We start from the raw sequence: 18,083 nt of genomic DNA on the forward strand, positions 1-18,083 counted from the left end.
CTTCCAAAACAGATTTTTTTTTTTTTTAAATTCACGCTTTGAGCTTTGGGATACTATGGGACACGGTTCACTCTTTACTAGGTTACATAAAGAGATAAAACAATCAAAAATGGGGTTCTTAAAGGCCAAGTGAATATACTGAAGAAAACACAAGAAAGGGAATATTTCGAAGGAACAACCGCCTCTCTTCTTCAGCGCAAATAAAATAATATGATCAAAGAAAAAATCAAAAAACAAACGTGGAAAGTACAACAAACCCAACTAAAAAAAAAATTAAATAAAAGACAAAAATTAAAAGAATTAAAATCATATACCTAACAACAATCAAGTGAGTTATTCCCCAATATCTGCGATTTTCACAAAATCCAAACAAATATGAACTGCCATCGACGGATACTAACGAATAACTGAGAAATAAAAGAAAAAACTCATTCACTCAAATAAACGAAGCAGCAATTGAAAAAATTGAAGAACTAGGTCACCTGATTTCTGATTTTGACCATTGCATTTCTTGCGGATACCCTTTGAGACCTAAGCGGTAGAATCCCATTTTGATTGTTTTCTTTCTTTATGTTATGGCAAGCCAATGCGGTTTAAGAGATTATCTTTACTAGGTTACAACTGTCGCTGCAAACATGATAAAAGAGAAAACAAGTCATGGTGACCAGAGACCATCATCTTGCTGAAGATGAGTCGGAATTCAGCTTTAGGAAATAAAAAGCGTTGAAAAACTTTACATTAAGACAACAGTGATATGCATGAAATTTAAATTAACTTGACCAAAGAAAATTTTTAGAAATGGGGCTAGTGTGTCTTTACTACTCGTGCGACGACCCTGTCATTGACACTTCCTCCTCTCATCGACATCTGAATCTCCTGGAGGCTAAACTAACAGGAAGGGAATTCCTCCCGGATCTAGAAGAAAACACCACATGTACTGGCTCTAATACCAGAGACAGAAAGCACTTCTGAGGAGTTGGCTCCAAGAGTTTTTCTTCCCTGATGAGAAGAGTTCATAGACGTCATCTTCCTCATAGTTGTTTGGACGGGTAAAACCACGGAAGGTTTTACCCGAAGGTTTTTCAGATTTAGTTTGCACGGAAAAAAGAAGAAACCGTTTAAATTTGGGAGTGGCACAGGAGTGCAGCAGTGGATAGTGGCAACCACAAGTTTGAGTAGGATGAGGGGGTATGCGTATCAGGTATAGGGAGAATCAGTATTAACACGGAGGAAAGTCAGCAAGTACTTGGGGTTGAGGAGGGTTCTATCTTCATACGGCAGTGGATGTTTTCCTTGACAGAACCCGAGCACGCGTTGGTTGACGGGTGCAATTTGCCAAAGAGTTAATCTTCTGATCCTCGGCCCTATTGTTTACGCAGGCAATAGTCTTGATGGCTTGTATATGTGTCCCATAGTTATTAAGGGAACTCATTCTCGTCATCCTTTGAGGCCTAAGTCAGAATGCAGCGAGCTTGAGAGTCGTTTTTTTTCAGATTTGCTGGTCAAGTCCTGGTTCTCTCGATTGAATTTTCTAGGCAACTTGAAAGATTTGATATGGATGGTGTAAATAGGGAAATCTAAAATTATCCTGAAGAGTGGATAGATCTTGCAAAGAATAAGTGAAGGTGATGTTGGGAAATGACAAGATTCATCAAGTGGACAGATTTACCTACCTAGGTACTATTATTACTAAAGACGGTGGACGCAGTGAAAATGTTAAAAGTAGAATAGCCAAGGCCCAGGATGTTTTTCACAGTTGAGAATTATTTTTTGGAAGAATGGGAGGACAAGTATGCGAACTAAGATTATAATGTTGGAAACTACTGTCATGACAGTGGTCAAGAATGGTTCTGAAGCGGGGACGCTCTAAGAAAACGGAGGAGTCTTTGCTAGATGTCTTGCAGAGAAATTACCTACGGATTGTTTTGGCTACACGACTGACCAACCGCATCTCAAATAGTAAGCTATACGATAAATGTGGTTCAATACCACTTTTTAAGGCTATAATGAGAGAAAGTTTGAGATGTATAGGGAAAGAAGGATGACAGATTGTCAAAGATTATCCTTATCGGCCAAATGTTTAGGGCAAAACGAAATGCAGGTAAGTCCTCAAATGGGGTTGGAAGATATCACAAGAAAATCTTAAGTAAAATAGAAACTTCCTAGGATAGTGTAAAGAGGGAGGCTTTGAATTGATTTGGATGGAGGTGGAAGCATATTGGTCACAGAACCTAACCAATCACACTGAGCTAGAGTTCATGTATCAATATTGCCTTTCCAGTGTAGCTTTTGGTGAAAAAAAAAACTTTGGAAAAATAATTCGTTACCCTCCATATATAGCTCAGAAAGACAGGATTTCTTTATGTGTGGGAACTATCCATCCAGAGTTGACAAATTCTGATCACCAGTTCCGCTACTATATCCAGTATTAGATGGCGCAACAACAAAAGTGAAAATCTGCTAAAAGCACTATTTGCAAACTAAACCTGTCCAAAATACAACCTTTCCAATAATATTTGCTGGGATAAAATGGACTAATTTTAATACTTTTATACCAAATTTTGTCCAATATGCGCCAAAATGGCACCAATACCCTTAATCTGGGATTATTGGTTCAATTATGTGGCCAGTGGACGCGGATATTGCAAGAAGATCTAGAACTATGAGAAAGGGTTTTGAATGAAAGGACTGGCAGGAGATCGCTGGAAAAAGTGCAGCCGATGGAACCAAATGGGCATTGGAGATTATTCCAAAATCCTTTTGTCCCAGTGAAAACAGTACATCGTTTGTTCTCCACCAATAAAAAGAAGCAAGTTAGAGCCAATTGTAACAGAATTTACCAAAAAGCAAAAACCAGAAGAATATCATCAATTCTTTCTATTTTTTCCGTTTCCTGATTTAAATCGCTGATTTTTTTTTTTTTTTTTTTTTTTTTTTTTTTTTTTTTTTTTTTTTTTAGTATCAATTATAATCTTATATCGAAAGTTTTTCATCAACTTGCGTGTAATAGGCAAAAAAAAGAGGAAACAAACTAGAGACAAAATGATCAACCAAACGTGATAACTTCAAAAGTTTTTTAACTTTCTCAATTCTAACTCCTTCTAAACTACCACTGGTGTATCTTCAATAGCTTTATTTCAATAGCCAAATAAAGGTATTTTAAGCGCTCTCCATACGTATTTCATCATAGTTGCAGCAGTAGCTGCAACCTAGTAAAGAGTGAACCACAGCTCATAGTAACCAAAAGTTGAAAAACGCGTTTTTTTTCAAACTGCCAAGTGAAAAAAAATTGCCATCTCACACTGAATCAGGAAGGATAACTATTGTTTCGGTTAATCTTAAAAGTAAAAGTTTGCTGCAAAAAGAGATTAATAGTGATTATGGAAAAGAGTCTGAAACGTCTTGAAGATGGCGTCTGATCGAAATAAATATGCACCATTATAATCAGCATGGCCATAAATCTTCAGTAGGACAGTTACAGCACTTCACCTTGAACACAAAGAAAAATCACTTTTTTAATGTGTCTCCTTTTTTCCACGAGGGCTAGCGAATGGGCAGAACATCTAGAGAGATCTTTAATGGGCCATCGGAACAAAACATCATAGAGATGTTTAATGGGTCATTGAAACAGAACAACATAGAGATGTTTAATGACTCATTGGAACAGAACATCATAGAGAGACGTTTAATGGGTCATTGGAACAGAACATCATAGAGATGTTTAATGGCTCATTGGAACAGAACATCATAGGGAGATGTTTAATGGCTCATTGGAACAAAACATCATAAAGATGTTTAATGACTCATTGGAACAGAACATCGTAGAGAGATGTTTAATGGCTCATTGGAACAGAACATCAAAGAGAGATGTTTAATGGCTCATTGGAACAGACCATCATAGGGAGATGTTTAATGGCTCATTGGAACAAAACATCATAAAGGTGTTTAATGGCCCATTGGAACAGAACATCATAGAGAGACGTTTTATGCCTCAGTGGAACAGAAATTAAATTTGCTATTACCTTTTTTAAGTGACGGAAAAGATTGGAGGGCAGCTAGCCCCCTCCTTTCAAAGCGTTCGTATAAAATTTTGAGATAGCCATTTTGTTTAACATAGTACAATAAGTATGGTTTTGATGATGATATGGCCCTCCATAGCTCCTGGGGAAGGCCTGTACGTGGTATCGATATCAGCCATGTTATCACATATATTGTATCAGACATATCGATGTATCGGTATCGGTGTCCTGCGTCTTTTTCAGTCATTTTCTAGGCTCATTTTTTAAAGCATTTCCCGGAGGGAAATCTATTTCAATATTAAAACAAAGAATTAAAGATCTATATCATGTTTTTTAATGAAAACAAACTTATTTTATAATACCGTTTATCCTACCTACACAAGAGACGATCTTTTTTGGAAATTTCAATTCATTTCTAAGTAATGAGAGGCTTTTCTATTTAGAGACAGGTCAATTAACTCCCTAAGCCTAAAGGCGCATTTCTGCTGAGCTAGCAAAAGTTGCTACAAATATGTCTGGATATGCAAAGCTATCCGCTTTATTTTTAAAAATAAAGGAAATCTATTTCAATACCATGGATGCAGTAGTAGCTGCAACCTAGTAAAGCGAGAACCACAACCAATAGTAACTAAAATCTGAAAAAATGCGTCTTGAAAAAAAAATGCCTAGTAAAAAAAATTGCCATTTGACACTTTTTCAGGAATGGTAAGCATTTTTTCGGTTGGTCTTAAAATTAAGTTTATTGCGAAAAGAAAATTATGATGATTTCAAAAAAAGCCTGAAATCCCTCATAAAGGCGCCAGATCAAAATGAAAAGTGTACAATTCAGCATAAATCAGTATGATCAAAAACCTGCTATAGGAAAATTACAGTCATTCTCCTTCAACAACAAGGAAAATCACTTTTTTGCATCGTAGCACTGACCTACCTCCTGTGTTTTCGGTTTTTTTTTCATGCCTAGCGGGTTACCAGGAAATAATAAAGACATGCTTAATGGCTCATTCAAAAGCTATTTCTCATATCTTCATGCTTTTTATAAATTCTGCCAAGTGTACGCGACAGATGGCACTTTTTGCGCCATTTCTTAAAGGGAGACTCTATCAGACTAATAGAACACTGTAGACAGATTTTTTATAGCTCATATAAAAGATATTGCTCATATCTACGTTCTTCCTATAAATTCCACCATCTCGAAGTTCCATATGGCACTAAAACAGCACTTTTGTGCCATGTTTCAAGTGGAAAAGCTGGGGATATTGAACTAGCAGAACTTTTAAGAGTTACGTTTAATGGCTCATTTGAAAGCTATGGCTCATATCTACATGTTTTTTTTTCAATTTTACCATTCATAAGTGCGATACGACGCTGAAAACAACACTTTTGTTATCACTTTCTTAAGTGGAAAAGCTCTGAAGTACAAAGCAGGTACTATTGTAATAGATTTAACTAGAACCCTAAACTGGAGGTTTATAAGAACCCCTCCCGTACACTCCCCCTCCCAGTCCCCTTAGTACGTTTCATAAATCGTTTGCACACCAGTAAGTTCCTGCAACATTAGCAGGCTACCACAACATCGTAGATAGATGTTTAATGGCTGAATTGAAAGCTATTGCTTATATTTACTAGGTTTTTACAAATTCTACTATATTTTAGATTTCGCATATTTGAATGTTAAGTAATTTCTTTGGAGGATTTGCGATGAGCTCTTTTTCATGGTTGAAGCAGTAGCTGCAACCAAGTAAAGAGCGAACCAATGTCCATAATAAGTAAAATTTAAAAAAAAACGTTAAAAAGGTTTTTTTTTCTTCTCTCTTCCAGGCCTAGCAGGCTACTAAAACATCAAAGAGAGATACTTAAGAGCTCATTCAAAAGGTATTTCTTATATGTACGTGGTTTACATAAATTCCGTCATCTGCAAGTGCCATTTGGCACAAAAAAAGGCACTTTTTATACCATTTCTCAAGGGGTGGGGCTAGCAGGCAGCCAGAACACCCTACATAGATTTTTGACAGCCCATATAAAAAATATTGCTCATATCTACATTCTTCCTATAAATTCCACCATATGCAAGTTGCAAATGGTATTAAAAAGGCACTTTTGGTGCCATGTCTTAAGTGGAGAATCTGGGGCTAGTAGGCTACCAGAACTTTTTAGAATGATCTTTAATGACTCATTTGAAAAAATTTTCTCATATGTACGTGTTTTTTATCCATTGTATCATTCGTAAGTGAGATATAGTACTAAAAACAATCCTTTTGGTGCCATTTCTTAAGTGGGTAATCTTGGAAGTATAAGACGGGATCATTGTATCATTGTATGATTATGGTCTAAAACCCTTAACTGGAGCAGCTGCTGGACTTCAAATTGGATTATCATGCGTTCAATTTCTGCATCTGCTTCGCAAATGTACTCGTTTTTGAAGCAGGTCCCGGGAAGGTTCATTTTAAAGCTACTACTCATATCTTCGTGCTTTTTATCAATTTTACCACCCAAAAGTGCAATATAGTACTAAAAACGGCGCATTTTGGTGCCACTTCTTAAGTGGAAGAGTTTGGAAGCATAGAACGGTACCATTGTAATTATTAGGGTCCAAAGCCCTTAACTGGAGGTTTATAAGAGCCCCTCACATATACTCCTCCTCCAAAACCTTTTAGCAAGTATCATAAATCGACTACTCATCTTAAAAGTAAGATATTATTGTGAAAAAATTTAACAAAAACTAAAACTTTTCAACTCAAAATCTACCGAAAATTAAGCTTGAATGATCAACAGTTCAGCATTGAACCTTAAACTTCCCTCTGCGATGAAGCCTGTGTGATAGTTCGAACGGCGGTAATGGAGGGGAAGGAACGTCCTTGCCCCCTTAGTTTTAGTTGCTCTTGCTTAGGTTTTGAAAAACACCTTTTTGGGGTAATTTTATTAGAAAAGCCACTTTGATCATTTCAAAATATGGAGGAAAATCGGATAGTGCACTTTATGTGAAAGTGGTTTCAAGTCAAATTTATAAAGATTGGTTAGGTATAAAAATAAGCTTTTAAATCAGTCCTTAAACAGCTAGCATTCTAGTTTCTGCTAGTCAGTAGGCGATTTATAAAACCCTGTCTTCAATATGGCCTTTTCAGGCAAAGTGAACAGAGTAAAAACAGCTTTTTTTCATCGAAAACCAAACGTCCCTGAAAAACATGTATTTTTAAAGTATGTATAACAAACTTTTTGTTATAAACTGAAAGTTTTTGGTAGCTGTCAAGGTTGGCTGCAGTATTTTCTAGAGGTATCTTATCTCCTCTAGATCGGTGATGATAAGAAATTATATTAAGAGAAAAGTTTCCAACTGAAACTAAGGAGTGACATTACAACTTAAAACGTGCAGAAATTATTCCATTGTAAACAAAAAAGATCATGGAGGCGTTCTTTCTACATTAAATTTCAATAAAAAACGATCAAAGATTAATAAAAAAAACAAAGTTTTTAATCAAATTTAATAAAAAAAAGGTTTTCCGAGGGAAGTAAAGAGCGAAGTTGAAACTTAAAACAGACAAAAATTATTACTTCACAGCCTATCTAGTATATATCAACAAAACTAGTACAAATAAAACATCTAATTATGTTTCTAGGGTTATGGAAAACTAGCGCTCTACTGAAAACACAAAATAATATAGGAGTTTTGGTACTGTAAAAGCAAACCAATTAAGGACACTTTTTACTGAATAAAAATAAAGCATTTTACGATTGTTGCTTTATTGTTGTTTTTCGTTTAATTTGGTATCACTTCTTCATAATTGTTTAGTTCAAAGACTCGCTCTCGTTTTGGTTCTGAAAAGGACATGTCAAGATTAGTTTGTAGACAAGTTCGAAGTAAAGCCCTCTTGATAGTATTAGGACTATAGTCTAGCTTTAGAATTTGTATCATTGCTTGAAATTCACTGTTGTATAGAGAGAAATAATTGGATTTTCAGAGTTCATATTCTGTCTTATTTGTATTGCAAGAGCAACAATTTGCTTTTGTTGTGTTGTTTTTTGTTTTTTTTCTTGCACATCGATTTCAGCTTATTCCTAGAAAGTGGTAAGGGTCTAACCTCTGCGGTTTTTACCTTAGAACGGATTGATGAATATGACCTTGCAAATCGCAAAGCTTCATAGAACTCTTGCCTGGGGCCAAAAAGGATGATTTTTGCTTGTGTTTCTACCCATTTTTGTTCGTGATTTCAGCTGAAATTATCATTCTGTTTTTCACACTCGGGATTGCGGTAGAGAAATGGTATCAGATGTGCGTCTTAAACTTTAAAAGTTCTCTAATTACTAAAGAAATTAGAGTTTATCCTTTGCTCCTTTCTAGGTAATGACGTTAGAAACTTGGCCTATGGCAAAAAAGTCAACTTTTGAACTGAGACAGATAGATTTTTTTTCGACGGCAGTCAATAGCTCTTTATGAACTGATCAATGTGTGTCATCCATTTTTTGGTAAAAAAAATTCCTTCATGAGATATACCAATTTGAAAGTTTAAAGGGATTGACATCTTCAGTAGTAAGGTACACACTGAAATCAAAGATAGGCCGCTACCAATTGTGAGACACATAGGGGAGTTTTAAGCAAAAGTCGACTGTAAGCCCATAATCATCTTCAGCAATGAGGGGTTCGCAACTTTTGCTGGTTGGTGTAGCTGTTATTTGTTTCCGGTGTATTTGATGGTAAGACCAATTTGGTTCCAGTGGTAAAACATGTAGGGGATTTGTAAGTAATAATCGGCTCTTAGTCTACAAGCATCTTCAGCGATGAGGGGTTTACAACTTTTGCAACTTGGTGTACCTAGTATTTATTTTAAGATCCTTACAGATTAACAGCTTCAGCGCTTAATCGAGTCGAGGAAACAAAACTAAACTGTTACTCTCGCAACACTTTACTCAGCGAAGCCGAACAAAGGTTGCCGCGACACCTCACGTTGCCCATGCAAGGCTAGTTTGATCTTGATTTCCAGTAATACTAAAGATTATTTATTACATTTTAAGATTGTATATTACTCATTATTGGTATTATAGCTGGCAAGATCAAAGTGTTACCTGATACATCAATCCAATATTTCTGTATACTGTAAATGAATTTGTGGCTATTAAAAAAAAAAAATTAATTTTACGCTTATGTTTTTAAGATAGTTTTAATTTTATCTTGAAAATTACTGCTCTCACAACCGGTGTAAGATTATGAAACGCTTTATAGATTTGTTTATTGTTGTCAGATCAATATTCATTTTTTTTTAACTTGGCTTTTTTTTTAAACTCAGTGAAGTGCTAGTTTTCTATAATCCTAGAAGAAATAGGGAAACATAGTTACTTGTTTCTGGATAGAGTCCAGATTATAAATTAAGCTTAGAAGAGAAAAGGGCAATAGAATACTAATATAGGTAACAAGAATTAAATTGTACTTCCCGAAAATGCTATTTTGCTGGGAATCTAAATCGTACAAGGTTTTTCAATGTTTTTTTTTTTTTTTTTTTTTTTTTTTTTTTTTTTTTTTTTTTTTGTTTTTTTTTTTTTTTACAAAAAGATGAAATCTAGTAAAATCGGGTGACTAATTTTAAAATACGATTTTCCAGATGAAACAGATAGATTTAGGTTACTACCTTTTTCAGAGGCAAAGCTGAAGAGTATGGCCCTATTGTAAATCTCATGCCACGGAAATGGGTGAGATTTCTCATCATACGAATTATTAATCCGGCAGGCACTATCAGCCCAAACATCAAATAAGTCCTAAAACAAGAAAAATATCTTACAAAGCTACAAAGGAACATTCTAGCACTACTTCTACCACTACTGATAACAATAATAACAATGCAACACGGTTCAAAGTGACCTGGGTGACCTATCATGCACACTTCTGATGCTCTGCATTGTACTGAGATTTTCATCCTTGCCTGAAGTAGGGGTTCCTTTGAATATTTCGTTGGAACGGTATCTATCATTGTACCTAAAAAATTTTGACAATATTATCGTAAGTTGACCAATTAAGTCAGAAATTGATTTTAACAAAACCAAATAAAAATGCAAATAGACCAAATAGATTAATGAAACCAAATAGATTACGCGGTCGTAATCTTAGAACTACTTTTATCACGATGGAATTTTGAATCGTTTTGGTATAGTAAGTGCTACGTGAATGCTTTATAGCCTTTTGAGTCTAAGTCCTGTACCGTTGTCTGGTCAGAAGTTAATAAAAGTATTTATATTTATGCTCCAACTCTCCAAACATTATCTAAGCTTCTCATCTATACCAGGAGGAAGCCAAAAGAATTAGTCAGGCGAACCCTAAGGAAACATTACCCTAGTTTTAATCGCCATTAGTACCGTACCCCACATCCCCAACAAGGGCGATTTTAACAATCATTATAGTACCACAATAAAATCTACTTTACTACATCTGGTGGCTTGCGGAAAAACTGGGCGGACCACAAGTGGTATGTAGTAGGACATGTCCCAGTATCATGGGGGGTCATTCAAAAAAAATCATAACAAAAAAATCCTTGCAGATCCCACTCTAAAATTTTCACCAGTTGTTTAGAACAGTGAGAGCTTTGTATGGATAAAAGCACATAAAATTCTGTTAGGACAAACTGACCCAGGTGAGGGTTACTAGATTACATTTGTTCATATTTTGCTGATAACTATTTTAGATGCTTTACTCAGAAAGAGCTTTCAAATAGCTTTTATTTGGTATTTTACTTTTGTTTCTAGGTGCAATAGGGGCTGAGATACATCAGTTTAACCGTCGGCCGGTCGGCGGAAATCGGACAGTTTGTGTCGATGTTCAATGACCCATATCTGGACACCGGTCAAGCAAAAAACCTAAAATTTTGGTTTTGGAAGTTTCTCATAGGGGTCTATCACTGTGCCAAATTTCATCAAAATCGAAGACTGTATTGAGGATCACTGTGTTGAACTGACACGGAATGCCCCGAATGTCCTTTAAAATTTAGCACAGGGAATAATGAAATAATAGTAACAGCGATAATATGTAAGCAGCTACCATTCATTGGTATTCTAGAAGTGGACGCTATAAGAAAATACGGAATCGTGAGGGAGTCACTAACCAATAATATTACCATAACAAAGCCAAACAAAACTGATTGACAAGTCTGCGTAACAGCGGATAAAAATAGTGACAATCCGGAACATAATTTAAAAATAAACGGGAAAATAACTATCAAAGGAGGAACGACGACTCAAGTCTTATCGAGGTCAAATACACCCTAGAGGATAATCCCTCAATTTTTGCAGAAAATCAAATCATAAAAATTGAGAAAAATATCGCATATTTGAAATTATCAAATCTAAGCAGTGATAAGGTAGAGCTAAATAAAGCCAAATTAGGAACACCAGAAACAAATTCAAATACAGATATAAAATCACTAAGCAGTCCAAGATTAAGCATAAATTTTATGAGCCAGGAGTAAATTTCATCGAAACCACAACCACAAGAAAATTACGGAATGACAAAAATACGAATTTTTTTAAGCAATTTAATTTAAAACATTTACAAGAAAGTATAAAAGCCCAAGGTGGAAATATTATATGGGACTTTATGTGAACTTTCGCAAGAGATAAAGCTGATTACGGCTTAACACGCTTGATTACTCACAAAATACCAACGCAAGGAAACCAATGAAAAAATCCCCATATAAGACTCCTTATCATTTGAGATCATGGCTTGATGACCAAATCAAAGAAATGGAACAACAGGGAGTCATTAAAAAGGGTTATCGAATGGTGTTTTCCACTAGTAATAGTCAGAAAGAAACATGACGATACATCGAGACGTTGCGTAGACTTTAGGGCACTCAGTACAGTTACTATGAAAAATTTAATGAAATAACCACAAATAGATACGATATTAGATTCGTTAGGATCCATATACTACACTAGTTTTGACCTGATAGCAAAATATTGGCAAATAGCCTTAGACCCAAAAACAAGGCAAAAAGCAACAGTAATTTTTGAAGATGGAAGAACGGTCACATTTGAGCGCATGCCTTGTGATTTATCATTTAGCCCCGACTATTTTAGTCAATTAATGATCTTAGTATTGAAATATGATGAACAAGGAAAAATCACAAGATTCAATACAAAAAGGAAAAGATATACCTTAGCTTATTTAGATGATGTAATATTATTCAAAGAAAATCTAGATGACACATTTAAATGGGCTTAGAAAAATACTAACACAATTCGAAAAAGCAGGGTTAAAAGTAAAACCGTAAAGCTAAAAGTTGTGGTACCAAAATTGGTCTTTCTAGGACAGTTGGAAAATCAAGGTACTATTTGATCAAATTCAGAAAAATTCACAGTGATAGAGCAGACCAAAACCACCAAAAAATCAGAAAAGCTGTAGATCAGTATGTGGATTATTAAACTATTTCAGGTGATGTATCAAGAGCTATGCGACAGTAGCTAAGCCTTTGACAAATCTTTTTTTTTTAATCTGGTAAATTTGAATGCCCGAAAATGCACCCAAAAAGGAATTATTGAAAGCTCCAGTGCTAAAATTACCAGACTTTTCCAAGAATTTTGTTTACAAACTGACGCATCAGCTTCCAGAATTGGAGCAGAACTACTAAATATAAATTTTGAGGGGGAGGAATCGATAATCCAATGCGCCAGCCGCTATTTAACAGAAGCAGAAAGAAAACATTCGACGGTTAATATAAAAACGAAATCGTTTTATCTTTAATATTGGCATCAACTCTTGGTAATACTAGATTCTATTTTTATTTTAGCTCTGATAGACTATATGTATATTTTATATTCATTATACCTGTACCTATATTTTGTTTCCATCTATAGCCTGATACCTATATTTTTATATAGATGTCTAATATCTGGTAGATAGATGCATAAATCTAATAAGTCCTTATTTTAAATTATTTGATATGGATTCTAGATATTTCAAAGATATATCAAATTCTTGGATGGCATTTGCCTATGTTAGCGAATTATACCTGTGAGCACAAGGTAGCAGAAAAGCTTTGTTCTCGGGCAAATCTGCAAGAAGGTGGTAGATTTGTCCGAGTTGGTAAGCCTATTAGTTTCATAGTCTGTGATAATCACTTTTGCTTTTAGACAAAAATGTTCAAAAAAAAAGAATAAAGGAGAAATATTTTACGCCAGCTTGTACTGGATTTCCACTATTGTTCTGGCCCTCTGTGAACTTGGATCCACCAGAAAACCAGCGACCGGTTGACCCCAAATTACAAAGGTGCACAACCTCATTTTCGTACTTCGATCCGTTTCCTATATAGACTGCCCAATGTCTATAATGTCCTCTCTCAAATTCCAGCAAATCTCCTATAACAATTAAGGCTTTATTTAACAAGAAATACTTAAAAAGTAAAAAATATCCAGAACATTCTAACAAAATTAATATCATATAAAAATAAATAATACTTCTAACAAATGACGTACGCAGCCACGAAAAAAACATGCCCTTCCTTACGAATTTAAGCTTCAACAAAATTCAGCTGAGTTTCTATTCAGTTGAGTACAAAAGTGACATAGCGACAATATTTTTTCCCTTTTACATGGGTTTACCAGGCACTTGATTTACGATGCCAGGGCAATGAGACATATTTAAGCCAAGTTTGGTCAGCTTCATTAAAAAAAAAAAAAAGAAAAAAGAAAACATTACAAGCCCAACACCTCTTTTTAGCTATCAATTGAACTCTTCTTTATCACAGGCTAACGCGTCTAAAAACGATAAAGAGAATATTTTAGCTCTTTATCACGGGTTAAGGCCCAACGCGGGTTAACAAACCATAGCATTATTTTGCTTGGTCGATGTGAAGAGTTCTTTGACAAAAATATTAGAGGAGCAACATTTTTTTAAGTCATCAATTAATATTGATGTGGTTAATATTTATTTATTCATCTAATAGCTTGTAAGCTAAAAGCTTGTGAGCATAACATACAAAATACAAACAACATACAAAAATAACATATAAAATGAAAATCAAAAAGTAGCAACTCCTGGAATATTTAACAAAAATCAATTGTAGACTTATGGTTGACAATATACATCCTAGTAAAAAGAGGTGTTTACTAACTCAGTCTTAAAACTAGGAATGATACACATTGATTGTAAAACCTATACTATACCCAGTATAGGTTTATAAATTGCCAAAAGAGTTCTTTTTATGAATAGAAAGAAAGATGATGGGATGTGATTTGAGACAAGATGGAATGGAATGATCTCAAAAGACGGTGCTTGGCGTAAAATCAAACTTCACAATCATTTTCTTACAATAGAAGACTTTGGCATTCCAATGACTCAATTAAAAATGCTCATGTTCGAACTTCACTTAAATCCACTCTCCCTATATGACATTCATGTCTTGCCGATTCATTTAAATTTATTCAAACAACACTAGCACAAGAAAAAAGAAAATTTGGATAGATCCTTGGTGAAAATTCCAAATAATTTCTTCATAGAGATGCTAGATATTTTCATTATGAGCAATTCAACCTTGGTGTAATCTAAATAAAGCTTAAAATTAACTTTTACAACAGAAGATTTAGCATTCAAATGATTAATTGAAATGAATTCTTTGTTTATGCTCCAAACGAAATCAAATCCATATGTCCGGTTTGGCAACCATGTCTCAGTAATAAATTGAATTAGGAAATTATTTTAGTCATAGTAGCAAAAAATAGTGTGTTTGAAGGGGATAAGTCAAAATAGTTTCTTTGCAAAGCTAATTGACGTTTTCACCATGTGCAATATAATTTTGAAGATCTACACTTTCTACAGTATTTAATCTTTAAACTACACATACATATATAAAGATAGCATTTCAACTAGTACTGTCAAGATTGGCCAATACCATGAAAGTATTGAAAGTATTTACATACCTACCACAAAATTTGATTTTTATTATTTTTTTACAGGCAACATAGCAACTTTTTCCTAATCAAAATCATTCCTCTTACTCTAAATTATGGTAAACCTTTTTTACATCAAATTATGGCTAAATGTTATCATTCCTAGGGTTGCATGTTACTCATCATGGGCTATAAACAGTCACTATAAGCCTTTTTTGAGCAGCTTTAAACATTTTGTATCAATTTTATAATACTCAAAATTATTTTTTTTTAATTCAAGTCTCCCTTCCTTTCTTTTACTTTAAATAATTTCTTAGACCACAGTGACTTTCTATTTGACAATTTAAACAATAATATTTTAAACAAAAACAGTGGACAAAGAAAAATAGAAAAAAACACATTTATTAATAAAAAATATCTGAATATTTTGACTTCACATTTTGACTATATATATATATATATATATATATATATATATATATATATATATATATATATATATATATATATATATATATATATATATATATATATATATATTATATAAATAATTATAAAATATTAATTACTAATACTCTAGATAACTATACAAGAGCAAATACTTATGATGAGAAAAATTAACTTACCAATATGGAGCATTTTAGTGAACATGTCTTTAAGAATTTCTACCTTTCTGAACCATTCAGAGACAAATGCTTTGCTGGGATATTCTTCTCCAACTGGACTGCAAGAAGAAATCTTAATCAAAACAGCATATACACAGTTTTAAAACTGTCTGTTCTCCAAGGAGTTTTATAGCAGCTTACTGTACCTAATTATGTTTCATTCCTAAACATGCATGGAGGCAAAGCCATTTCAAGAGGGGTCAATCCCCCCCGGAATCTTTGTCTGATATGTAAAAATGTAACAAAAATTAATATAAACAAATTTTTGATGCATTTTCTAAAGCTTTTTGTAGCTACCCCAGCTGAAATAAATCCTGGATATGGCCATGCAAGATTTACTACAATATCTCAATATTAAGTTTCTTGCTGCATCTTCAGACCATAGCTCCACAAATCTATTGTAACTGCCTTAATGGCATTTCTATTCCCCTTACTTGTATCATGTTTTCATATGATCTATCAATCAAAACCCAAACTAATCTTGCCTCACTCTCAGTAGCTCTTTCTGAAATCTATCAAAATTCTAACTATATAAGCAGTTCCTCTTCTCAAGTTCAGCTTTGAAACCTTCCAAACGACTACTAGATGGTAATCATTATCATTCTATAGCCTGAGATATTCTAGCGCTCTTTCTTAAATTTCTAATCTCAACTGATATCCTATTTATTATGGAAAGAATTGTAATATGAAATCAAATAAACGGTCATTGGGGATTAAACAAGAATAATTGCAATCAATGGTGGTAATAGAGAAATAGATCCAAACCACAGGGGATTTAACCAGTCATCTGCTTCCTTCTGCTCTGTCATAGAAAAAAAAAAAACAAAAAACAATTGAGTTCCACAAGCAGGTATTGATTATCACAAAATTTGTGGCCAAAATAAATGACTACTTTTTCCATCACTATTTATAATGTATAAACTTAGTCATGGGGAATTTCCCAGTGTTTCGAAATATGGTGAAGCAGTGATATTGCCAATGGTATCAATTAATGGAAAGTGGATGATGGTGGGCAAATGTGTTTTTTCAAGCCTTGGAGAAAGGGAAACTTGGTTAATTTTCTTTTTTTATAATGGAAATACCAAAAAACCTTGGGTGTTGCCAAAGTGCTGTAAAGATACTTCAAAATTGACATAAAGATTTATTATCCTTGTTATAGGTTTAGTGATGGAAAGGCTGATAAAAAGAATATTTGAAGTTGTGATGGGCTAGAAGAAGACTCTGAGGACAGCCTTACATGCTAAAAGCAAGAAGCACTGAGTGGTTTTCAAAATGAATAAGTCTTGGCATTTTTTTTTTTTTTTTTTTTATTTTTTTTTTTTTTTTTTTAGATATCATGGGTACTTTCGACAATAAATTTCAATGAAAATGATTCAATGGACTCATAATAGCACAAAACAAAGATGAACATTCAACTTCCTTTGGCAATTATTTAAAGGTGAAAGGATGAAAGTAAAAATTTGAGACAACCTGTCAGGTACTACAGCAACTCCTGGAAGAAGATTTCTTAATGTTTAAGTATAAACCCCAGCATGTCCAACATCACTCAAAGTAATGAAGGCACCTCATTCAAACTCCCTACTTTAGCATAACATAGGAAAAGCGGAGGCATAATAACAACTTGTAAGTTGCTGGGAAATGGCCTGTTAAGTTAAGTCTTCTCCCTGTCCCTCACAACTACCATAAGAGGACACACTAGGAGCCCCTAGGTCCACTGATGCACCAGGCAAGAGCAAACACTTCTGCGTGATCTGTTCTATCCCACTGTAGAACAGCCTGACTTAAGCTAGCATCCAGTCTTGTCCAGTCCAGGTTTGGATTTACACCCCAGACATGTACAACATCACTCAAAGTGATGATGGCGCCTAATTCAAACTCCCGATTTTAGTACAGCATAGGAAAAGGAGACATATAACAACATGTCCCCTGTAACTCAGTATCTAAGCTTCAGGTCCCAAATTGCACCAGGCAAGAGCATCAACACTTCTTTTTGATTGTTCTATCCAACTCTGGAACAGCCTGTCCAAAGCCAGCATCCAGTCTCAAACCATATAAACCTTCAAGAAAGGAATTGATCAAGACTGGGTCAATGCTAAATGGAGGCTAAACTAGAATGAGATCATAGCCTTGAAAAACCATCAGCAAGATTTTCTACACGAGGTTCAACACCCCCATATTTTGCTGTACTGGCAATTTACAGTATCATGGTATTATGACATTTGTAGTAGCTCAAACCAGGATAGAGGGGTATCAATGTATGAAAATGTAAAGGGGAGAGTAGGGATTTCTTGAATAGAGATGTGTATTAAGTGCTTAACACAAATGGGGGCAAATTTTTTCATGAAAATACTGCAGAAATTCTTTTCAAAATCTAAGGTGGGGCAATTGTTTCCCTCTTCCCCATTTGATGAACCTACAACAATGGTTGAGTTGTTTTTGCCAACAATTAAATTATAACACTTTAGTCAAGACCAAACAAACTTATAGCATTAAAATATTAATTGCCAGTCATTGAAAAATACAAAACTGGGTGGTG

The 18,083-nt window shown here is 34.4% G+C and overlaps 1 protein-coding gene across 3 annotated transcripts in view; it reads right to left on the bottom strand.

Annotated features, from left to right (window-relative positions):
* Positions 1-18,083, bottom strand: part of LOC136024877 (phospholipase A and acyltransferase 3-like) — a 35,594-nt gene that overhangs the window by 11,044 nt on the left and 6,467 nt on the right. For all 3 annotated transcript variants that reach the window (XM_065700405.1, XM_065700406.1, XM_065700404.1), the window contains exons 2-4: positions 15,509-15,606; positions 13,171-13,352; positions 9,638-9,764 (exon numbers count right to left, since the gene is read on the bottom strand). In XM_065700405.1, the coding sequence (XP_065556477.1) occupies positions 9,638-9,764; positions 13,171-13,352; positions 15,509-15,606 (407 nt within the window). The remainder of the gene's footprint in view (positions 1-9,637; positions 9,765-13,170; positions 13,353-15,508; positions 15,607-18,083) is intronic.

The sequence above is a fragment of the Artemia franciscana genome, chromosome 3 (genome assembly GCF_032884065.1).
Source record: "Artemia franciscana chromosome 3, ASM3288406v1, whole genome shotgun sequence".
NCBI lineage: Eukaryota > Metazoa > Arthropoda > Branchiopoda > Anostraca > Artemiidae > Artemia > Artemia franciscana.